Source organism: Mesoplodon densirostris, chromosome 11 (assembly GCF_025265405.1).
Source record: "Mesoplodon densirostris isolate mMesDen1 chromosome 11, mMesDen1 primary haplotype, whole genome shotgun sequence".
NCBI classification, from domain to species: Eukaryota; Metazoa; Chordata; class Mammalia; order Artiodactyla; family Ziphiidae; genus Mesoplodon; species Mesoplodon densirostris.
Window position 1 is genome coordinate 101,076,806 of NC_082671.1, and position 25,918 is coordinate 101,102,723.

The following is a 25,918-nucleotide window of genomic DNA, read 5'->3' on the forward strand; positions in this document are numbered from 1 at the left end:
GGAGAGACAGACACATAACGAGAGTCTTCAAAATAATATGATGAATTTTAAGATTGAAGTACACCCAGTACACAGAGAAGGAACACGGAGCCTATTAAGGTTTTGAGGAAAGTTCACAGAGAAAAACAACACCTGAAGTAACTCTCAGCGAATGAGTAAGCATTATGAAGGAAGACAGAAGGGTTGAGTATGGAATTCCAGGCCTAAGCAAAGACATGGAACAGCTGATTTTAGTATGACGATTTGTGTATATGTGTGTGGAGGGGGAAGCAATAAATAATTCAATATTTCCAAAGCATAAACTGTGAGGTCAGGCCAGGTCACATATGAGGTAAAGCTGTGGGCAAGACGCCAGGATGCCCAGCTTTGGAACAGAAGAAGGGAAGGAGTCAAGAAAAGGGTGCAGTGGTAATTGTACAGATTACGCACGTTAAGATACAAGTAAGAACTTAGGCAGTGAAAATGCTTCTTTGGCCATGGTGACTAGTTCAAGAATGTGCATACCATAACCTCTCCAAGTTTAGTGAGTCTTAGGAATGTCGCAGAAGCTTGCTTCTGCACTGAACTTGAACCTTGAATTATATAGGACTCAGATAAAGGGAACCAGATACTGTTACATGCAGCCGCATTCGAACTCTGAGATACTTAGGGACCTCTCAGTTATTGGAACAGAGCATGCTTTTTTTCTTAATTCAGTTTTAATATGACTGTCTGTCATTTACCATTAAAAGAGGCCTAAGAGTGTAACTAGTTACTACTAATAGATCATTCATTTTTGTAAGTCTAAAAATGAGGCTAAGAGAGCTATGTAACTTTCCAAAGTCACACAAACAGCCATTGTTTAGCTGCGATCTGAAGCCAGGAATCCAAACTTCAAAACCCTTTTTAATAACTAATTATGCTAAATTCTAGATCACAATACCATATTTTTTCCAAATGTATACTGCCTATAGTGATTTAAGAATTTATAACCAGTAAGCATACGGCAGGTACATGGGGAAAGTAGAAGGTAAATGATGGTCCTCATTAGATGGACTCATACCTGTTGCCTAAATTTAGACTTAGGGTCTAAACTGGAGGAAAAGCTGGGAATCTCCATGTTTATTATGAAAACTTCATTTAATTACCCTGTGGTCAGTCCTCCTCTGTGTCCCACACAAATTCTATTTCTCTTCTCCTCCCCAGAAAATAATCTCCAGTCTTTTGCTAAGATAGAAAAGGGGCAGGTGCCCAGTTATTCACGTTTGGGTTGGGGATCTGGGGATCTGACTGCTTCTTAAAAACCTTTTAACCCAGTTCCTCCTATTTTTACCTCATACTCACCCCTAAATCCCAAGCTAATTAATCCTAAAATTCCCAAGCCTTTTGGGGTTCCCATGGTGTAAACTGCATTGCTTCCTGCCTTCACCCTTGGCACGCTCTGTGCTTTCACGGGGCTGTTAAATCAATCACCATTCTCCCTCTGTCTTGCCATTTTCCCAGCTTTCCTGCTATTGTTGCCTTCTGTGTAGTTGTCCCCTGGTATCTGCAGGGGGATTGGTTCCAGGAGCCCCCACCCACCCTCCTAAAATCCAAGGATGCTCAACTCTGTTACATAAAATGGTCCCAGATGGGGAACCTGTGGATTCAGAGGGCCAACTGTACTCTGACCATTGTGGCTTTATGTGTTTTAAAACTCTTTTCACTAAAATATTTGGAGAGTTTCAGTAGCAGCAGAGCTGGTATGATATCTGAATCTTAAAAATCAACTACACCAACATATTCTCAAAATGTAGTAGTTAAATGGAATTTGGGCAGAACTTCTATTGGTTTTTACTATGATCAACCTGTTCTAGCCAACAGCCAATCAAATGGGCTTAGACAAGAAGGACAGGGGACAATCAAATTACTTAGTCAAAAACTAAAGCTGGAAAAGATTTAAAAATTAAAAAAAATACTCATGAATGTTGTTTTTATAATCCACTTGTTTTGCTTCACCTGGGTTTAAATCCAGCTCTGCTATTTACCAATGGTGTGAACTGAAGCAAATGATTAATCTCTTTGTGCTATGGATGCTTCATTTGCAAAGAGATGACAACTACTGTTCCAAATACAGAAGGTTGTTATGAGGATTAAATTAGTTAATGCATGTGAAGTATTAAAAACTATTTCACTGGTTTCTGTGCTTATGTATATTTTCTTATTTCTTTGGGTTTAATTTGCTTTTCTTTTCCTAACTCCTTGAACTGCAGAATTCCTAACTTCTTGTAAGCTTAGCTCATTGATTTTCAGCCTTTCTTGTTTGTTTTATAAATTTAAGTATTTAAGGCTATAAATTTTCCTCTAAACATGACTTTAGGCTATATCCCACAAATTCTAATATGTAGTGTTCTCTTTATCATTCAGAACAAAATATTTTCTAATTTCCATTGTGATTTCTTCTTTTACCCAAATGTTATTAAGAAGTACATTTTCTAATTTTCAAACATACAGAGATTGTCTATCTTTTTTATTAATGATTTCTAGCTTAAAGCACTGTGGTCAAAGAACATACTCTATAGTATTTCAATTCTTTGAAATCTGTGGGGACTTACTTCATGGCCCAACACATCTTTTTTTAATATCCAATGTGTACTTGAAAAGAATGAATTCTACTATTCTTCATTCTGGTGTTCTATACATGTACATAAGGTCAACTTTCTTATTGTATGGGTCAAATCTTCTATATATTGATTTTTTTTGGGGGGTGTCTTCTTGTTCTATTAGTGACTGAAAGAAGTATATTAACATCTCCGAAGATGAAAAAAAGAAATATGTCTAGCACTAATGAGACACTCAATAAAGGCATTTTATTTTATTTTTTATTTTATTTTATTTTATTTTATTTTATTTTATTATTTTATTTTATTTTACGGTACGCGGGCCTCTCACTGTTGTGGCCTCTCCCGTTGCGAAGCACAGGCTCTGGACGCGTAGGCTCAGCGGCCATGGCTCATGGGCCCGGCCGCTCCGTGGCATGTGGGATCTTCCCGGACCAGGGCACGAACCCATGTCCCCTGCATCGGCAGGCAGACTCTCAACCACTGTGCCACCAGGGAAGCCCTATTTTTATTTTTATCTAGTAAATATTTGGGTTATCAAGTGGATGTGCCTTGTACAAACTGTCTGGGATCAGAATAGATTATATTGTTAGAGAAACAAGTGATAAGGTTTTGTTCTGTTAAGAAGTAAAGCCCCTTTGGATATTTGCTTATGTTTGAAGAAGAAGCAACACAGTTTCAGGCAATATTGTTTACCACCTATTTTGTAAGAAAACCTGGCTGACAAAGTATTTTAAAATTATATCAAACTCATGAATTCCAAGAGTTTACAAAGCCCTAAATATACACTTGAAATTTTAAAAATCTAAAGTAAAAGTAAATTATAAAACTTAATCTTAAGCAATGAGATTCACTTGGAGAAATAAAATTAAATTCCAAATGCACCTGTGTATATACATACACACACATATATACAAATATGCACATGTGCAAATGTGAGGTGTTTACCTTTTAAGAAAAAATACATATAGACAGACAATCAGATAAGTTTCTCCTAATGGCCTTGCCAATAAAATCCAAAATTTGATGTATGTCTTAAAAATTTTATGGTTGATTACACAAACTCCTTAGATAAAATTTATCCCATGTGATAGAAGAGCATGCAATCATTAAAAGTCATATTTTTAAAAAAATGTTTAATATTATGGGGTAGTGTTCATTACGTAAGTAGGTGAAGAAAGCAGGATAATCTATTGTATAGATGGTATAACCCAAACTGTGCAAACAGAGTGGATGAGCAAGCCTGGGAGGAAATACAACGAAGCAATATTCTTGGTTGTTCTGGGGATGGGAGGATTATGAATTATTTTTAGATTCTTCTTTATACTTTTACTTATTCTGTGAACTTTCCTCAATAACCACAGAAAAGCTTTATAATAACAAAATAACTAATTCAGAGAATAAGCACTCATTTGTAATGAAAACACTTTCATTCGCAACTTATCTAAAAAAAATATGGAAGCTCTGTTGATGCTTAAAAAAAGAAAAAATACAGCTCACTGCAGATAACTTTAACCATTTCAAACACAAATTAAGTCAAGCAAGAAAAAAGAATATAAACGGAGCACATATGACTCTAATAAATATGTCCATGCCACCCACTCAAACAGCTGGAATGAGGAAGGTGCAGAATTTATCAGCTGCCAGAAGACCTCAGTTTAATGATCCCAAGTCGAATGTCTCACCCCATTAGTTAGCCTATAAAAAAAGAATTCATCCATAGCTTTTGAAGGGGGAAAAAAACTGTTTCATGTATAGATGCAACTCTTAAATCAAATTAAACAATTAAGTTCATTGACAAAAACCTCTCCCACTTTATTGCTCTTTGTAGGACAAAAAAATCATGTAATATAAAAGGTCCACATTGTTTTTCCCTTCATATAAGTACACTTTTATTAGTATTTTTCTGTATATAAGATGAATCATATTTCTACCCTTTCCATTTTTCTATTATTTCCTTGAGGCTGTTAGAAATAGATATTTCAAAAGACATTAGATTTCAAGATTAGGATAGATTTACATGTATAAAAGAACAAAACACTGCTAAATTGCATTACTGATGAACAAACTAGCCAGCCTTTTAGAAGCTCTAATGCATGTGAAAATATTGTTCTGTCAATCGTGTTTTTACATTTACTGACAATCTGCAGTAGAAACAGAAAATGATTACATGCTGAAGGAAATTACCAACATTTACGAAGTTGAATAAGAAAGATCTATTCATATTTTACAGGTATGTTTAGCCAGAAAGGGACAACTGAAATAATTTTAAAAATCAGAGTATGTTATCCAGGCATGATAAAACCCTTATCCATATTAATAATTTTATGAGTAACAGTAAGAGTACAGGAACTGGATTCAAATCCAACCATTACCACTTATCAACAAAGTGTCTATAGGCAAGTTACTTGATCAAAGGACTGTCTGCCTCACTTATAAAACGGCAGTAATAAAGCACTTCACAGGGCTGCAGTAAAGGTAAACTATAACAATGTACTTAACTAGTATGGTATGTTGGTTGCACTACTCGATCCTCAACACAGAGAAATACTCTGGCTGTTTTTACTGTAACAGCCATGACTCCTCCTTGTCTTCAACATCATCATCACCGTCTTCATAAGATTCATTAGCAAATTGTTTTGGAAGGAGATACTGTAAAACTACTCCATAAATAAGAGTACTGGGGACCATCTCCTCTATTGGGAGATGTATTCTGTAATGGTAAAGTTTAGCCATGGCCCAGTTTAATATCAGGGGCAGTCTTACAAAGGGTGGTAAAACTTACAGCCACCTGTATGTATGTTTTAAAAGATACTAAAGGGCTTCCCTGGTGGCGCACTGGTTGAGAGTCCGCCTGCCAATGCAGGGGACATGGGTTTATGCCCCGGTCCGGGAAGATCCCACATGCCACGGAGCAGCTGGGCCCGTGAGCCATGGCCGCTGAGCCTGCGCGTCCGGAGCCTGTGCTCCGCAACGGGAGAGGCCACAACAGTGAGAGGCCCGCGTACCGCAAAAGAAAAAAAAAGATACTAAAAGGTATCCCAATCAAAAATATCTACAGAGACTTCCGGGGAAGATGGCGGAAGAGTAAGACGTGGAGATCACCTTCCTCCCCACAGATACACCAGAAATATAGCTACACGTGGAACAACTCCTACAGAACACCTACTGAACGCTGGCAGAAGACCTCAGACCTCCCAAAAGGCAAGAAACTCCCCACGTACCTGGGTAGGGCAAAGCGGAGAGATCCCCACACAGAGGATCAGTGCCGAGCGGCACTCACCAGCCCGAGAGGCTTGTCTGCTCACCTGCCTGGGCGGGCGGCGCTGGGAGCTGAGGCTCGGGCTTCAGTCGAAGCGCAGGGAGAGGACTGAGGTTGGCGGCGTGAACACAGCCTGAAGGGGCTAATGTGCCACAGCTAGCCGGGAGGGAGTCCGGGAAAAAGCCTGGAGCTGCCGAAGAGACAAGAGACTTTTTCTTCCCCCTTTGTTTCCTGGTGCGCGAGGAGAGGGGATTAAGAGTGCTGCTTAAAGGAGCTTCAGAGACGGGCGCGAGCCGGGCTAAAAGCGCGGACCCCAGAGACAGGCGTGGGACGCTGGGGCTGCTGCTGCCGCCACCAAGAGGCCTCTCTGCGAGCGCAGGTCACTGTCCACGCCCCCCTTCCGGGGAGCCTGTGCAGCCCGCCACTGCCGGGATCCCGGGATCCCGGGATCCAGGGAAGGATTCCCTGGGAGAACGCACGGCGCGCCTCGGGCTGTTGCAACGTCACGCCGGCCTCTGCTGCCGCCGCACGCTCGCCCCACCTCCGTGGCCCCCCTCCCCCCCGGCCTGAGTGAGCCAGAGTCCCCGAAGCGGCTGCTCCTTTAACCCTGTCCTGTCTGAGCGAAGAACAGACGCCCTCTGGCGACCTACACGCAGAGGCGGGGCCAAATCCAAAGCTGAGACCCGGGAGCTGTGAGAACAAAGAAGAGAAAGGGAAACCTCTCCCAACAGCCTCAGGAGCAGCGGATTAAAGCTCCACAATCAACTTGATGTACCCTGCGTCTGTGGAATACATGAATAGACAACGAATCATCCCAAATTGAGGAGCCAGGAATCAGTGCTGTGCCTCTGAGGTGGGAGAGCCAACTTCAGGACACTGGTCCACAGAGACTTCCCAGCTCCACATAATATCAAATGGCAAAAATCTTCCAGAGATCTCCATCTCAACACCAGCACCCAGCTTCACTCAACGACCAGCAAGCTACAGTGCTGGACACTCTATGCCAAACAACTAGCAAGACAGGAACACAATGCCACCCATTAGCAGAGAGGCTGCCTAAAATCATAAAAAGTCCACAGACACCCCAAAACACACCACCAGATGTGGACCTGCCCACCAGAAAGACAAGATCCAGCCTCATCCACCAGAACACAGGCACTAGTCCCCTCCACCAGGAAGCCTACACAACCCACTGAAACAACCTTAGCCACTGGGGACAGACACCAAAAACAACGGGAACTACGAACCTGCAGCCTGCAAAAAGGAGCCCCCAAACACAGTAAGATAAGCAAAATGAGAAGACAGAAAAACACACAGCAGGAAAAGGAGCAAGATAAAAACCCACCAGACCTAACAAATGAAGAGGAAATAGGCAGTCTACCTGAAAAAGAATTCAGAATAATGATAGTAAAGATGATCCAAAATCTTGGAAATAGAATAGACAAAATGCAAGAAACAGTTAACAAGGACCTAGAAGAACTAAAGATGAATCAAGCAACGATTCAAAACACAATATATGAAATGAAAAATACTCTAGATGGGATCAATAGCAGAATAACTGAGGCAGAGGAACGGATAAGTGACGTGGAAGATAAAATAGTGGAAATAACTACTGCAGAGCAGAAGAAAGAAAAAAGAATGAAAAGAACTGAGGACAGTCTCAGAGACCTCTGGGACAACATTAAATGCACCAACATTCGAATTATAGGGGTTCCAGAAGAAGAAGAGAAAAAGAAAGGGACTGAGAAAATATTTGAAGAGATTATAGTTGAAAACTTCCCTAATATGGGAAAGGAAATAGTCAAGTCCAGGAGGCACAGAGAGTCCCATACAGGATAAATCCAAGGAGAAATATGCCAAGACACATATTAATCAAACTGTCAAAAATTAAATACAAAGAAAACATATTAAAAGCAGCAAGGGAAAAACAACAAATAACACACAAGGGAATCCCCATCAGGTTAACAGCTGATCTTTCAGCAGAAACTCTGCAAGCCAGAAGGGACTGGCAGGACATATTTAAAGTGATGAAGGAGGAAAACCTGCAACCAAGATTACTCTACCCAGCAAGAATCTCATTCAGATTTGATGGAGAAATTAAAACGTTTACAGACAAGCAAAAGCTGAGAGAGTTCAGCACCACCAAACCACCTTTACAACAAATGCTAAAGGAACTTCTCTAGGCAAGAAACACAACAGAAGGAAAAGACCTACAATAACGAACCAAAAACAATTAAGAAAATGGGAATAGGAACATACATATCGATAATCACCTTAAATGTAAATGGACTAAATGCTCCCACCAAAAGACACAGATTGGCTGAATGGATACAAAAACAAGACCCATATATATGCTGTCTACAAGAGACCCACTTCAGACCTAGAGACACATACAGACTGAAAGTAAGGGGATGGAAAAAGATATTCCATGCAAATGGAAATCAAAAGAAAGCTGGAGTAGCACTTCTCATATCAGACAAAATAGATTTTAAAATAAAGACTACTAGAAGAGACAAAGAAGGACACTACATAATAAACAAGGGATCGATCCAAGAAGAAGATATAACAATTGTAAATATTTATGCAGCCAACATAGGAGCACCTCAATACATAAGGCAAATACTAACAGCCATATAAGGGGAAATCGACAGTAACACATTCATAGTAGGGGACTTTAACACCCACTTTCACCAATGGACAGATCATCCAAAATGAAAATAAATAAGGAAACACAAGGTTTAAATGATACATTAAACAAGATGGACTTAATTGATATTTATAGGACATTCCATCCAAAAACAACAGAATACACATTTTTCTCAAGTGCTCATGGAACATTCTCCAGGATCATATCTTGGGTCACAAATCAAGCCTTGGTAAATTTAAGAAAATTGAAATTGTATCAAGTATCTTTTCCGACCACAATGCTATGAGACTAGATATCAATTACAGGAAAAGATCTGTAAAAAATACAAACACATGGAGGCTACACAATACACTACTTAATAACGAAGTGATCACTGAAGAAATCAAAGAGGAAATTAAAAAATTCCTAGAAACAAATGACAATGGAGACACAACGACCCAAAACCTATGGGATGCAGCAAAAGCAGTTCTAAGAGGGAAGTTTATAGCAATACAATCCCACCTTAAGAAACAGGAAACATCTCGAATAAACAACCTAACCTTGCACCTAAAGTAATTAGAGAAAGAAGAACAAAAAAACACGAAAGTTAGCAGAAGGAAAGAAATCATAAAAATCAGATCAGAAATAAATGAAAAAGAAATGAAGGAAACGATAGCAAAGATCAATAAAACTAAAAGCTGGTTCTTTGAGAAGATAAACAAAATTGATAAACCATTAGCGAGACTCATCAAGAAAAAAAGGGAGAAGACTCAAATCAATAGAATTAGAAATGAAAAAGGAGAAGTAACAACTGACACTGCAGAAATACAAAAGATCATGAGAGATTACTACAAGCAACTCTATGCCAATAAAATGGACAACCTGGAAGAAATGGACAAATTCCTAGAAATGTACAACCTGCCAAGACTGAATCAGGAAGAAATAGAAAACATGAACAGACCAATCACAAGCACTGAAATTGAAACTGTGATAAAAAATCTTCCAACAAACAAAAGCCCAGGACCAGATGGCTTCACAGGCGAATTCTATCAAACATTTAGAGAAGACCTAACACCCATCCTTCTCAAATTCTTCCAAAATATAGCAGAGGGAGGAGCACTCCCAAACTCATTCTACGAGGCCACCATCACCTTGATGCCAAAACCACACAAGGATGTCACAAAGAAAGAAAACTACAGGCCAATATCACTGATGAACATAGATGCAAAAATCCTCAACAAAATCCTAGCAAACACAATCCAACAGCACATTAAAAGGATCATACACCATGATCAAGTGGGGTTTATTCCAGGAATGCAAGGATTCTTCAATATACGCAAATCAATCAACGTGATACACCATATTAACAAATTGAAGGAGAAAAACCATATGATCATCTCAATAGATGCAGAGAAAGCTTTCGACAAAATTCAACACCCATTTATGATAAAAACCCTCCAGAAAGTAGGCATAGAGGGAACTTTCCTCAACATAATAAAGGCCATATATCACAAACCCAGAGCCAACATCGTCCTCAATGGTGAAAAACTGAAACCATTTCCACTAAGATCAGGAACAAGACAAGGTTGCCCACTCTCACCACTCTTATTCAACCTAGTTTTGGAAGTTTTAGCCACAGCAATCTGAGAAGAAAAGGAAATAAAAGGAATCCAAATTGGAAAAGAAGAAGTAAAGCTGTCACTGTTTGCAGATGACATGATACTATACATAGAGAATCCTAAAGATGCTACCAGAAAACTACTAGAGCTAATCAATGAATTTGGTAAAGTAGCAGGATACAAAATTAATGCACAGAAATCTCTGGCATTCCTATATACTAATGATGAAAAATCTGAAAGTGAAATCAAGAAAACACTCCCATTTACCACTGCAACAAAAAGAATAAAATATCTAGGAATTAACCTACCTAAGGAGACAAAAGACCTGTATGCAGAAAATTATAAGACACTGATGAAAGAAATTAAAGATGATACAAATAGATGGAGAGATATACCATGTTCTTGGATTGGAAGAATCAACACTGTGAAAATGACTCTACTACCCAAAGCAATCTACAGATTCAATGCAAACCCTATCAAACTACCACTGGCATTTTTCACAGACCTAGAACAAAAAATTTCACAATTTGTATGGAAACACAAAAGACCCCGAATACCCAAAGCAATCTTGATAAAGAAAAATGGAGCTGGAGGAATCAGGCTCCCTGACTTCAGACTACACTACAAAGCTACAGTAATCAAGACAGTATGGTACTGGCACAAAAACAGAAAGATCAATGGAACAGGATAGAAAGCCCAGAGATAACCCACACACATACGGTCACCTTATCTTTGATAAAGGAGGCAGGAACGTACAGTGGAGAAAGGACAGTCTCTTCAATAAGTGGTGCTGGGAAAACTGGACAGGGACATGTAAAAGTATGAGATTAGATCACTCCCTAACACCATACACAAAAATAAGCTCAAAATGGATTAAAGACCTAAATGTAAGGCCAGACACTATCAAACTCTTAGAGGAAAACATAGGCAGAAAACTCTATGACATAAATCACAGCAAGATCCTTTTTGACCCACCTCGTAGAGAAATGGAAATAAAGACAAAAATAAACACATGGGACCTAATGAAACTTAAAAGCTTTTGCACAGCAAAGGAAACCATAAACAAGACCAAAAGACAACCCTTAGAATGGGAGAAAATATTTGCAAATGAAGCAACCGACAAAGGATTAATCTCCAAAATTTATAAGCAGCTCATGCAGGTCAATAACAAAAAAACAAACAACCCAATCCAAAAATGGGCAGAAGATCTAAATAGACATTTCTCCACAGAACATATACAGACTGCCAACAAACACATGAAAGGATGCTCAACATCTTTAGTCATTAGAGAAATGCAAATCAAAACTACAATGAGATATCATCTCACACCGGTCAGTATGGCGATCATCAAAAAATCTAGAAACAATAAATGCTGGAGAGGGTGTGGAAAAAAGGGAACCCTCTTGCACTGCTGGTGGGAATATGAATTGGTACAGCCACTATGGAGAACAGTATGGAGGTTCCTTAAAAAACTACAAATAGAACTACCATGTGACCCAGCAACCCCACTACTGGGCATATACCCTGAGAAAACCATAATTCAAAAAGAGACATGTACCAAAATGTTCATAGCAGCCCTATTTACAATAGCCTGGAGATGGAAACAACCTAAGTGTCCATCATCGGATGAATGGATAAAGAAGATCTGGCACATATATACAATGGAATATTACTCAGCCATAAAAAGAAACGAAATTGAGCTATTTGTAATGAGGTGGATGGACCTAGAGTCTGTCATACAGAGTGAGGTAAGTCAGAAAGAGAAAGACAAATACTGTATGCTAACACATATATATGGAATTTAAGAAAAAAAATGTCATGAAGAACATAGGGGTAAGACAGGAATAAAGACACAGACCTACTAGAGAATGGGCTTGAGGAGATGGGGAGGGGGAAGGGTAAGCTGTGACAAAGCGAAAGAGAGGCATGGACATATATACACTACCAAACGTAAGGTAGATAGCTAGTGGGAAGCAGCCGCATAGCACAGGGAGATCAGCTCGGTGCTTTGTGACCGCCTGGAGGGGTGGGATAGGGAGGGTGGGAGGGAGACGCAAAAGGGAGGGGATATGGGAACATATGTATATGTATAACTCATTAATTTTGTTACAAAGCAGAAACTAACACACCATTGTTAAGCAATTATACTCCAATAAAGATGAAAAAAAATCTACAACTTGGGCTAGTTGTACTGACTAAGTAACCTTTGAATCTCAATGGCTTTTTAGGCTTCATTAATCCCTATTTTAAATTAATCAAGCCTAAAAAGCCCTTCTCATGTAAGACCTTTGAGAACAGGGTCCCCCAGGATTGAGCACAGAACTTGGCAGAGAGCAGGGTCTCAATACACGTGCACACATTGTGTACATGTGTACACAATGTGTTCACATGTGTACAGTGTGAATTAATTTTATGAGGGGTATTACTTAAAAGTATTGGAAGTTTGTAAGATTATTCACAATGAGGTCAGGTAATGCTGAGAATCAGGACACAGGAGAGAAGTTTAGCACCAGTGCATAAGCCTGCAAAGATGAGTAAGGTAGCAAAGGGAAGTTGAGGGGGGCAAATAAAACGTTTTCTACTTCTCCAGTGTTTTGCATTGGTCTCTCCCTACTTAAAGAAAGGAGGGCCAAAATGGCAGGCCATTTACTTATAAAATGAAATAATTATATTTACTTTCTCTACTTTAATCTCAGCCTATTAATCTTTTTTGTGTTTGCTTTTAATTACTATGGAAAGCCAGTGAGCTAATGAAGGAAATACTTCAGATATGGGAATATACTGATTCTGTGATTATGCGGGAATAAATCAACACAGAAGAGAAGGAATTATTAGAGTGTACATAAACTAGTGACAAGCATCATGAAGCCAGACTCTGGAGATATCTGCTTGGTGGCTTAGGAGAAATCTCAGTTGCCTTCACTTCTCGTTTGGAGAAGTCGTGAAAATATCAAAGGCCTCCTACCCTTAGAAATGACTCCCCACCTGATTTTATGGGAATTTTCCATGAGCCTTTTTGTAGAGGCAGTGCAATTTTCTACACATTGATGAAAACTGTAGATTTAGGGTGAAGGGATCCAAAATATACCCCTGCAAAGAGCTTTTTCTTTCTTCCTAAACTCCCCCTGTCTGCCTGAAAGTGTCTCCCAAAAGAATTCAATTTTCATAAATCTCCTCCCTGGGAGTTTCACACCAGACAGGATTGACTCCTATCACCAGAGAAAAATGGCACCAAATAAGAAATTGCCTAAATAGACACTGTCACAAAACTATCATATCTCCCATCTCTTCTTCTATGGTCCCATTTATCTTTCCTGAAAGTCATTTGTTTTCCCAAAAGTGTCCTTCCCCCTGTCCCCTTTTCCCTATGAAGATGTCCCAATTTCTAACCATCTCCCCTTAAATCACATCTTTCTGTGATCTCCTGCATACATATGTGTATAAAAATTTGTCTCTTGTTTTTCTGTCAGAGTAATTCGCGGGCCACCAACCACTAAACCTGAGAGAAAAGAGTTCCTCTTCCAGTAGGGGATTCACTATGGCTAGATGCTTGGAACTAGACCTCCCTCAATATAGTAAGTTATAATGACTGGCAATCTAGAGACATGTAATATGATAATCCTTAATGCCTTTTGTAAACTCGTTCATCAGCTGTGATTTTAGTTTCGCGATTATAGTATCATAAATGAAATCAATTTTTCATTTAATACAATACAAAAATAATTTCTATGATATATTATGTTTTTATATTTTCAAAAAGTCATGACTAAACATGCAAAAAATCAGTAAAAATATGAATAGTTAAATTGATTCGTTTATAATTGAAATGAGCAATCACTATATTTAAGAATATACTTTAGATAACAATGTAATAGACAATCCAGAAGAGACCTGGTGAAATCTATTATTACAATTTGAGGAATTTGTCAGTATTCAATAAAGACTGGTACCTGGAGCTTTGTCTTCCTCTCTTTTTTTTTTTTTTTTTTTGCGGTACGCGGGCCTCTCACTGTTGTGGCCTCTCCCGTTGCGGAGCACAGCCTCCAGACATGCAGGCTCAGCGGCCATGGCTCACGGGCCCAGCTGCTCTGCAGCATGTGGGATCTTCCTGGACCGGGGCACGAACCCGTGTCCCCTGCATCGGCAGGCGGACTCTCAACCACTGCGCCACCAGGGAAGCCCTGTTTTCCTCTCTTTTGAGACTCCTTCTGTCATCATGAGTTAATGGCCACCTGGATAAATCATCTGCATAACCGAACTTTGACTTCTACGACCATTCTACTCTAGTAACTCAGGCGATGACTTACAACTTGCTTAAATCATCCAGGAAACTTTACCTCTCAAGTGTGAAACTTCATATTATTTTACTTTATTTTTTGCATAAACTCTCTTCACCTAACTTAACCTCTCCATGTTATTTGACATTGGTGCCGATTCCCTCTTCTCTCCATTTTAAAAGTACCAGTTAACCCTATTTGTCCTCACCTTTGTGTTAGAGCTGATCTCTGCCTTCTTCAATGACTGCTCTTCCCTTATCCCCTTGTTAAATGTCAAGAGCTCATTCTCAAGGCTTGTTTTCTCTCTCTACATCACCGATCCAAATGAGCTTTTAGCCTGCACAGTGTTGATCCTCAGAGTGTTTTAAACAAAATTAACTATAGTTGCTGCCATAACAGGCCTCACAGCCTCCAGAGTGATGCTATGGCTGGGATACAGACCTTAGATTGGTCCTATCTTGTATTAAAAACTTAGAAACGTGCTCAGCTAGTTTTGCCACAATTCCTTGCACCCACCAGGCAGGCTTCTCACGAGTGGCAGCATTCTCATTCTGTACAGCAGGTATCACCACTAGCATATTTCTTTTGGAAAATTTAATGGACCTAGGAGGTTTACATGACCATATGTGAGAATGTTCATGGTTTCTTGCTTTATATAAGCTTCTCTGTGATTTCCTAGATTATCTGACTGAAAAAAATGTGTATCTTTAACTTGAAAAAAATGTGTATCTTTATCTACTGATCTCACAGATGTGCTAAGACAGTTACCAATACTTAAAAATTGGGAGAGTTCTCAAAAAAGTCTAGACTCTTGGCTGCACTTTATGGTTATCAAAGGGGAATGTGGAGGGGGGGAGGGATAAATGAGGAGTCTGGGATTAATATATACACACCACTATATGTAAAATAGATCACCAACAAGGACCTACTGCATAGCACAGGGAACTCTACTCAGTATTCTGTAATAATCTATATGGGAAAAGAATCTGAAAAAGAATGGATATATGTATAACTGAATCACTTAGCTGTACACCTGAAACTAACACAACGTTGTAAATCAACTATACCCCAATATAAAATAAAAATTAAATTTAAAAAATCAAATGGTTTGCAATCCTCAGCCCTCCTTTCTACATTTGTGCATTTCCACAGGCAGCGACCTCTACAGTTGAGGGTAGATGCCCACTTGGACTGGTCATGTTTACCATGTGTCTTCTGCTTCACTCATTTCATGTGATGTTCCTGATCCCTGTAGGGTTTGGGCTTATGATATGCATAATACATATATTCACTACTTTAATCCAGCACTTATAGAGAGACTGAACCTGTATCTCCAAGGATAAAACCACCTGGGAGTTACACAGTTTTATGGACCGAATTATGCCCGTCCCTTCATCCCCCATCACCACCAAATTCATATGGTGCAGTCCTAATCTCCAATGTGCCTATATTGGAGATTGTGCCTTTACGGAGGTAATTAAGGTTAAATAACGTCATAATGGTGGGAGGAGGCTAGTCCAATACAACTGGGGTCTTTATCAGAAAAGAAACAGGCACTAAAGATCTCTGTCTTTCACTGCAAGAGAGCACAGAGAAAAGGCCATGTGAGGACACAGTGAGAAGGTGGCTGTCTGCAAGCCAGAAAAATGCCCTCATAAGAAAATGAATTTTCCAGCACTGCAATCATGGACTTGTAGCCTCCAGAACCGTGAGAATACAAATGTCTGTGGTTTAAGCCACCCAGTCTGTGGTACTTTGTTATGGCAGTCCGAGCAGAGTACTACATACGGACCAAACCCAAGTGCCTCTTGAAATGATGCCCCGCTTTTGTTCTGCAATATCTTTGAGTAATACAGTTGGCTGCTGGAGGCCATCCTCTTTTCTTTGGGGCCATTTCAATCTGCTGAGAAGAGGAATTCAGCTATTCTCTATTGCCCGTCACATTTTCTCCAGAAGTTGATCAAAGGGGAGCGTATAACCTTCACTACAGCAACACGAACAATTCAAATCCATTGCCGTACCAGCCAGCTGGGTACTTTGCCATTATATAAGTGCATTTTTCCCTGATATACCTTTTAGAAAGAATATCTAAGAAGTATGAAAACACTGCTGATTTTTTTGCATTTAAGCTTTCTTGTCAGTGAACTGTTGTAAGCCCTATTATTTACCGATTTGCTAAAATGAACCAATCACTAATACATTTTATATTATTATTATTTTTTTTTAAAAACCTTGACTAAGGTAGCTGGGAAACTAGAAGTACAGGAGTAAAAGACTTAACTCCTCACTCTTTTATATCCACTAAATGAGAGCATTAGGCTAAATGAGCATTTCTTAAAATATTATAGGAACAAATTATCATTATAGAGAAAAAGGTAGGGGAATCGATGAAAAAAACTTAAGGAGCAATGAATTAAATAAAGTTAAGCAGGTTTTATTTTAAACTGCAGGACTTCTCAGTACCTTTAGCCATTCTTGTCAATCCTAGTTGGAATGGATATCAGAATTAAGAAAATTTTATGAAACGTTATCCTTTATAAATTAACAGGACTTTCACAACTTTAATATCTAAGATTATGCATTTTAAAACAATAGCATCTTGAATCACTTTCTGAATATACAATTTTAAAAGAGCTTGAGATTTAGCTATAATAAAAGAGAAAATCCTAAAACTCCTATAGTAGGATTTTCACTATAACCCTATTGCTGTTTAATATATAAAAGTGACCAAAGCATTTTTGTATTCCTCAAATTACATAATTCTTTCAAAAACCTTCTACATAATTCTCAAAATCTGAATCTGAGACAATTTATTTCAGGTGCAACACATCATTATTTGATCTAATTTAAAGATTAATGCCATTCTTATTTTGATAGTCTCTTTCACTTGACAAAGCACAGCTAATGAAGTAAAATTTTCCAAATGTTATTTTATTTATTTATTTATTTATTTTGTGGTACGCGGGCCTCTCACTGTTGTGGCCTCTCCCGCTGCGGAGCACAGGTTCCGGACGCGCAGGCTCAGCGGCCATGGCTCACTGGCCCAGCCACTCTGTGGCATGTGGGATCTTCCCGGACCGGGGCACGAACCCATGTCCCCTGCATCGGCAGGCAGACTCTCAACAACTGCGTCACCAAGGAAGCCCCCAAATGTTATTTTTTATGTTTACATGTTTATGTTAAATGTTTACGTTTTTATAGGCCTGGCATCTATTTGTTCATTTTAAGATAGTGTTTCATTAGTTTTGGTGTATATATGAGTCACCTGGTTAAAGCTCAGATTGCTGGACCCCAGGTGCAGCAAGTCTTAGATGGAGCTGATAATTTGCATTTCTAACAAGTTCCCAAATGATGCTGATGCCGCTGATCCAGGTGCCACACTTTAAGAACTATGGCTTTTGCTGGTCCCAATTTATTAGTTGAATACCTGGGTTTTTCCGTTGGTCTGAGGTTCCTCAGCCCGGCTCCAATCTGGAGGCTGGAGAGCTGGTTATCCCAAATGCCTCCAAAATAAGTCACCTTTGTACTGATTCCTAGCTTCTTCTATCATAAATATCATTTCCCAAAGACCAACAGATTTTTTCCTCTCCTTTAATGTTTTCCACTGTCAGCTAACAATGAGCTGGTCATTAGTTTCAAAATGTGGCCCACACTTTGGATTTCTTTCCCTCTAATCACTCCTTCCTATTTTCCCACATAACTCATTCCCTCTCTTACATAATATCCTTGCAGTATCTTGTCTCTTTTCCCAGTCTTATTTGTCTCTTTAGTCAACTGGACGCTATCACTAGCCTATATGAATATATAGCCTATAGTCATTCCTTTGTTCATTCACTCCACAAGCATTCGTTAAAAGCTCAATGTATCGTAAATATGATGAAAAGTTTGCATTCCTGAGCTTACATTGTAATGGGGGAGATACAAAATAAACATGTAAACAATAATTAGGAGTGATGTGTACACTGAAGAAAATAATATAAGATAATGGAAAAGAAAGTGACTGGAAATGAAATGTACCTTAGCTACTCTGGAAACACTTCGCTAAGAAGGTAACATTAAGCTGAAACAGAAATATGATGGAGGCAATAATGCAAGGAATGTAGGAAAGGGCATTCTAGGCAGAGGAAGCATCAGTGTGAAAGCAGAAGCCCATCGTGTTCGAAGTGAGTGAGAGTCAGTGAGGGAAAACAGCTGAAGAATAGTTCAGGTCGGGGGTGGAGTGAGCGAAATTTTTCATAAGCCTTTTGTAACCACATGCTTCACACAGACACCTTGTGTACAGCCTAGGAGACTAGCGATTATACAGGATGAGAGCTGGCCAACAGGAGTTAAAACATCAACAGCATTTGAGTAAGGAGGAATTGATGATGAATATCAGAATTCACTGTCTAGCCTTTGGAGTTGGCTATATTAAAATGCACTATGAATTGTACACAGTTCTTATTTCAGAATGTGCATACGTTAGGTCTTACCCTTTTGTCCCCTTCATAAATGTTGAATTAAAGAACTACTCTAGGTATTGATTTACAGTAGCTCTGGAAATAGGCAATCCCTTCCTGCTTAAGAAATTAAAAATTCTGAGTGAAGAGGGAGCAAAATCAGGTCAGAAGTATGTCTCACAACATTATTTCACAAAGACAATATTGTCAAACAGCAGTGATTCTGATAAAATTGGCAAAACAATTCCCAGCAAAATAATAAGCATATGAAACACAAAAACCTGTAAGCAATTTGAAATATGAAAGAGATTAGCTTAAAGCAAGAGTTGTATGCTTTCAACAAACCCCTCAAGAAAAGCATCAAGCTTATTTTACCTGATAATTAGAATTATGTTTTAATCTTTATGTCATTAGCCCCCAGGTAGATCTGAGAGCATCTGAATTGAAAGGAATTTATCAGCCAGGGTTCTTTTCAAGTGAGGAACAGAAATCTATGTTTATAATTTTGCTTTTGCAGATATGAAAATTTGCCACCATGTAACCTGAAATTTGTTAAATGTTCTCAACAGCAATGCAGTTTCTTTTAGTGTACAGAGCTAAAAGTCTTGTAAGCAAAAGCACTTTAGTTTTCAAAATGTTCCAAAATAATTATTATATCAAAATAAAGTCCTTCGGTTTAATACTGTATAACTCCTAGGATCTCACTTATAAAATTGCTTTATGCATTCCTCACCATCAAATACGCTGATGACATTACCTGTCTGCATCCACTGTCACCTCATGAACCCCTCTCTGGATGACATCCCTGGAAGTTGCTGTGTCTGGTATTCGGTTCAGACTCCTAGTATACAGGTTGAGCCCTCCATCTGTCATGTACCTGAAAATAAATGCCTAATTAATCAACAGAAAATTAACTGACCTCAGCTGTATAATTTAACTTAATAAACAAATGGTGTGCAAAATTTTTAATAATTATGCAAATATGCTCTATTATAGTTTTTTCTATATGAATACTCTACTCACCAGGAAGTATTAGAAAATCTTTTCAAGTTTATTAGGAAATTAATCTTCCTTACTGCAACAAGTAACTAGCCTATTATAAGACCTTCCTTTTTCTCCCCTTTGTTATCAATATTTTGAACAGACTTAGAGATAATGTAACTCTTAGCAAAATAAGAGCATGATTATTTCATTTTGTAAACACTATCTTTGAAGCATTGAAGGTCACAGGAGTAATCTTAAAATTAGATTAATTTATTTGATAAATAAAATATATATAGCAATTGACCACTATCATAAAATAATTACTAAGATGTATTAAATGTTTAAGATGTTGTCAGGAACCGTTCTATATAGTTTACATGTAATAACATTATTATCCCCACCTTAGTGATAAAGAAAATAAGTAAGCACGAAATGGTTAAGGACTTACACAAGGTCACTCAACCAGTCCCAGCAGAATTGAGAATAAATCTAGAAAGTCAGCTTCAGAAACCATGACCTTAACCACCATGCACTGCCGTCTGAACTGAAGGACCACACTGCCTGCCCATTTCCTGTCTCTGAGAACTACTTCCTTGCTATCACAGGACCACCATCATCACACAGGGCTGGTAGACTCCCATAGTCATGTTACTATTTGATAATCTTTTCTTGGTAATGGGGGATTAGAACAGGTGTTAATCTCCTACCCCATGTGGGGCTAATCAAATGTTTCTTTCTTGAGAAATGGGATTAACAGATAGCTCATCAGTCTTTCTATGTGGAAAGAGTTTATGATAATGAAAACCCAGGAGCTTTGGGTATTTATCTTCACCAGATGCAAAGAGGCACAGAGAAAGCTGATCAGCAAAGTAGAAAGAATGACACAGGTGCACAAAAAGCACACTTGGCCATGTGGTTTCAGCTTCACAACTTCTCCTGGGGTTCTAGGAGATATCCCTGCTTCCTTAGAATAAGATCCCCAATTTGCTTAAACAAATTTGAGTTAATTTCACTATTTGGAATAAAAAATTTAATCATGACCATATTAAAGTTCAACCAAATAGTTAAAACTACGATTATGAAGTTGGCTAATTGCTTACATGATTAGTAAATTCTGTCCTTATTAGTTGAAGTACCTTAAACAAATTTCTTAAACTGTGCCTCAATTTCTGCCTCAAAATGGGAAGAATAAAATTTACTGAAGATAGGTATTATGGTAATTAAAGGAGAAATACATAAAGCTCTTAATATGAGAACCTGATAAATAATAGTGACTTGTTATTCACAAAGTCTCTCCCAACATATGTTTAAAAGGAAATATATGAATTTTATACACAAAACAGAAAGTCGTGCTGTATTATCCTCATAAGGTACCCTACATGGTTAATTTTCCTGTTAACCAAAGAATTTAATCCCACCAAAATTAAAACAGGGCTTCCCTGGTGGCGCAGTGGTTGAGAATCTGCCTGCCACGGGTTCGAGCCCTGGTCTGGGAGGATCCCACATGCCGCGGAGCAACTAGGCCCGTGAGCCACAATTACTGAGCCTGCGCGTCTGGAGCCTGTGCTCCGCAACAAGAGAGGCCGCGATAGTGAGAGGCCTGCACACCGCGATGAAGAGTGGCCCCCGCTTGCCACAACTAGAGAAAGCCCTCGCACAGAAACGAAGACCCAACACAGCAAAAATAAATAAATAAATAAATTAAATAATAAAATAAAATTAGAGTTTACCAAGCGATCCACCAATTCCATTAAAAAAAAAAATTAAAACAGTAAAAAGAGTACCTTGGTTCCAAAATGTGCCGATGACATACTCTTTTTTTTTAGCGTTACACGGGCCTCTCACTGCTGTGGCCTCTCCCATTGCGGAGCACAGGCTCCGGACGCGCAGGCTCAGCGGCCATGGCTCACGGGCCCAGCCGCCCCGCGGCATGTGGGATCTTCCCGGACCGGGGCACGAACCCGCGTCCCCTGCATCGGCAGGCGGACTCTCAACCACTGCGCCACCAGAGAAGCCCCAGGGAAGCCCCAGGGAAGCCCCTGACATACTCTTTTAAACAGGGAATACTAGATATGACAACTTTTTTTGATAACTAATTCATGATTATGAGCATCAATTTCCTGTATCATATACAGTGATACTAAATGAGATAATTAAAGATTAAAGGATATTTGTCCTTCGTACTTTTTAATTTGTCAGCTGCCATATTGATGCTGTCAGTGTTCTATTGTTACTCTTACTTCCAATTTCTTATCTTATTATATTTTCCACATAGTTCTCAACCAATTCTAAATTTTTTTTTTTTTTTTTTTTTTTTTTGCGGTACGCGGGCCTCACTGTTGTGGTTTCTCCCGTTGAGGAGCACAGGCTCCGGACACGCAGGCTCAGCAGCCATGGCTCACGGGCCCAGCCGCTCTGCGGCATGTGGGATCTTCCTGGACCGGGGCACGAACCCGTGTCCCCTGCATCGGCAGGCGGACTCTCAACCACTGCGCCACCAGGGAAGCCCAATTCTAAATATTTTTATTGCTTCTTTTCTTAAGGTGGAGTATATGAAATTCCTGATAAAGTGTTTAGTGAAAAATGTTTTTCTCATTCACTCTCCTTTTGAATTTTTTTTTCTATTTTATTTATTTTATTTTTGGCTGTGTTGGGTCTTCATTGCTGTGCACGGGCTTTCTCTAGTTGCTGCGAGCGGGAGCTGCTATTTGTTGCGGTGTGCAGTCTTCTCACTGCGGTGGCTTCTCTTGTTGCGGAGCACGGGCTCTAGGTGAGCGGGCTTCAGTAGTTGTGGCTCGTGGGCTCTAGAGTGCAGGCTCAGTAGTTGTGGCGCACGGGCTTAGATGCTCCGCGGCATGTGGGATCTTCCCGGACCAGGGCTCGAACCCGTGTTCCCTGCATTGGCAGGCAGATTCTTAACCACTGCGGCACTAGGGAAGCTCTGAAACTGTGTTTTAAAAGTTTGGGGATGATAGAAATTTTCTCTCCAGATAAGTGCGATACTCCTTTTTTAAAAAACTATCAACATGCTTGATCCTAAACTTAACCTCAGGAGGAAGTTAAAACAATGTATACATGTTAAGTTTTACGTCTTATTGGTCTGTCTTATTCAGTGCTGTATCTCTAAAAGTGTTTAGTAAAGTGTTTTGTATATAGTTTGGTATCAACAAATATATTAAACATTTGTTCAGCTGAATTTAAAAGGCCTCCGTACTGCAGGAAGAAACCATGACAGCAGATCTCAGCATTTTAACCATAACGGTGATGCATGTGAACAAGAAATAAGATGGAAGATGACTTCTATTAGAAACATAACCTTTCAATTATTCAATGCTTACAGAAGAGTAAGTTCTATAGACAAAGGTTAAATGCTTTGAAAACTAATTTTCCAAAGAAAAAAACAACTTTAAAATGTCAATGAATTAAGAAAAAAACCCAACCTTTTTAGGAAGCATTTCAAAGGATACTCATTTTCCTTTGACCCTGGGATTTTCCAGGTAATATCAAATAGGTTTACAACAGATATTAATTGAACCAAAAATAGTCATCAGTGTCTATTTCCTGTTTACAGACACTGTCTCACTGGAATGTTGGTAGGGCATTTTCATAACAGAAAAGTTTGTTATTTGAAAAATATATATGGGCATCACACAAGCAAATTTCTCATTTAAATTTTTTTCTTGAAAATTCTTCCTTCTTTTCAGTTTTCCTGAAGGATTTAAAAATCTAAAATAACATGCGTTTCATAGTTCCTCTAGAAAAATTTGCTACAATCCAGGAAATATAAATGTTAGGAGATCATTTTGAAAGAATAATGTAAAATTTAAAAAAAAGTTTTCCTAATAATGTTATACCTAAACTTCTAAACCATAAGCTAAGCTGAGTTCAAGAGTTAATAGTCACAGGATGATTGGTACAAACAAAAAGTTGCAAAGGAAATTTGTGAAGGTTACTGACAGAAAGTAAAATCTCTCAAACTATGGAAGTCTTAGGATAATTTTAGCCATGTTCAAATTCTATAAGCTATAAGATGATTCACATAAAAAACGCAATAGTCTCCCAAAGCGTTTCTAACTCTTCCTCCCTTCCACTGCCATCTCTCGTCTTCCTTCTGTTGTAGAAAAACTTTGCATACTTTGGCACATTTTCTTTAGGTGTGTGTTTTCCATATTAATATTTCCAGGCCATAGTGCTCCACCCTGCACTAGAATGAGATATTAAACTGCTTCCTGTGCACAGATATGTGGATTTCCCATAACCACCTCAAATATAGCATAAACAGACCATATATTGCCTTTACCACTAAAGCTCATGCTCCTTTGGTATATGCTAATATAGTTTTAGGGAAACACACCATCCGCCTAGTTAACAATCTAGATAAATGACTTTCTTCTTGTCACTTACCACCCTCAACGACTATAGGATGGAGTCTGTTCAGACCTGTGAATCAACATCATTATGTTCTAATTATGTCTGGAATTCACTGAAATAGGAAGAAACTATAAACATCTTCTTTTTGTATGCTATTCAATCCCATTTTCTCAATCAACATAAATACATACAACTCTACCTCCACAGCAACTCCATGCTTTTTCAAAAAGAGCTTCATATTTAAATACATCATATTTTTGCAAGAGTATAAAACGTAACAGCACATTAAATAATAATTAAAAAATAATATCAGTTTTCATGTACCCATAACCTGGCTTCAGAAAGAGAACATTTCCAGTTTCTTCAGTGACCATATAGGCTCTTTCCAGTCCTACATTTCTTTTTTTTTTCTTTTTTTTTTTTTTTTTTGCAGTACGCGGGCCTCTCACTGTTGTGGCCTCTCCCGTTGCGGAGCACAGGCTCCGGATGCGCAGGCTCAGCGGCCATGGCTCACAGGCCCAGCCGCTCCACGGCATGTGGGATCTTCTCGGACCGGGGCATGAACCCGTGTCCCCTGCATCGGCAGGCGGACTCTCAACCACTGCACCACCAGGGAAGCCCTCCAGTCCTACATTTCTAAACCTCCCTTCTAGAGATATCTATTGCCCTGGATTTTGTGTTAAGCATTCCTTTACTTTTCTTTATGGTTTAACCACATGGGCATATATTCCTAAAAATACACTGTTTAGCATTTCATGCATGTGAACTTCATATAAATTGAATCACATTGTATATATTCTTTTGTGACTTCTTTCCTTCACTCAAAGTTACATTTTTGCAAATCATCTATCTTGATGTGTATTATTGTATTTTTAATGTTAGTGTTATACAGCTTCGTTTTACAAGCACACTAGGGTATTTATCCGTTTGACTATTACAGACATTTGAGCTGTTTTTAGATTTTTTTGCTGTTACAAACAACTCTGCCATGAACATCTGTATATGCACATTTCTTTATGCTCACAGGCAAGAGCTTGTCAAAGGTCTATATCTAGGAAAGGAATCATTGGGTCAAAAGGGATACATACACATATTCAAACCCTACTAGTCAATGCCAAAGAGTTTTCAAAATATTTTCAGAATAAACTTCTACTTGTCTATGAATAAGAATTCTCATGTTGGCTTTAATTTAAAAGTTCCAGATTACCAAGCAGGTTGATCATATTTTTACTTTGTTATAGGCCATTTATATTTTGTCTGTGAAATGTGAAATGTCTGTTTATGACTTTTGCTCATTTTTCTATTGGATTCTATGTTTAGTTTTGTTTTTTTCTTTCCCCATTGATAATAATCCTTTATTAGTTGTATGTCTTGTATATGTTTGTGGCTTATGTGGGGTTTTATCCTGACATTTTTCTCTTACTTATTTTTATGTGAACTTAATTCTTCAGAATAAAAAGAAACTTGATCTAGATACCTTTCTAACCTCACACAGTAAATGCTTCTGTTATTTTTGTGTAGTGTTTTAGAATGTGATAATTAGCTTTTTTGAGATTTTTGGACTCTGTTCCCATCTCCCACTTTTATCTGGACCTTCTCTATCTTCACTTTTATTGCTACATCCTGTTCAATTTGCTTCTACTCCTGGAAGTTTTCCCTCAGTGTGGGGTCCTGTCCTGGAAGGGAGCTGTGGCTGGAGAGTTTAATGAATTCATGGGGACAAGATTGTTCCACTCCCTTCAGATATGACCTTCAGCCCTT

General features: G+C 38.8%; 1 protein-coding gene across 7 annotated transcripts in view; it reads right to left on the bottom strand.

Annotated features, from left to right (window-relative positions):
* NAV3 (neuron navigator 3) overlaps positions 1 to 25,918 on the bottom strand; it is a 591,684-nt gene that overhangs the window by 129,170 nt on the left and 436,596 nt on the right. For all 7 annotated transcript variants that reach the window (XM_060113459.1, XM_060113462.1, XM_060113461.1 and 4 more), the window contains exon 12: positions 19,560 to 19,679. In XM_060113459.1, coding sequence (XP_059969442.1) covers positions 19,560 to 19,679 — 120 coding nt within the window. The remainder of the gene's footprint in view (positions 1 to 19,559; positions 19,680 to 25,918) is intronic.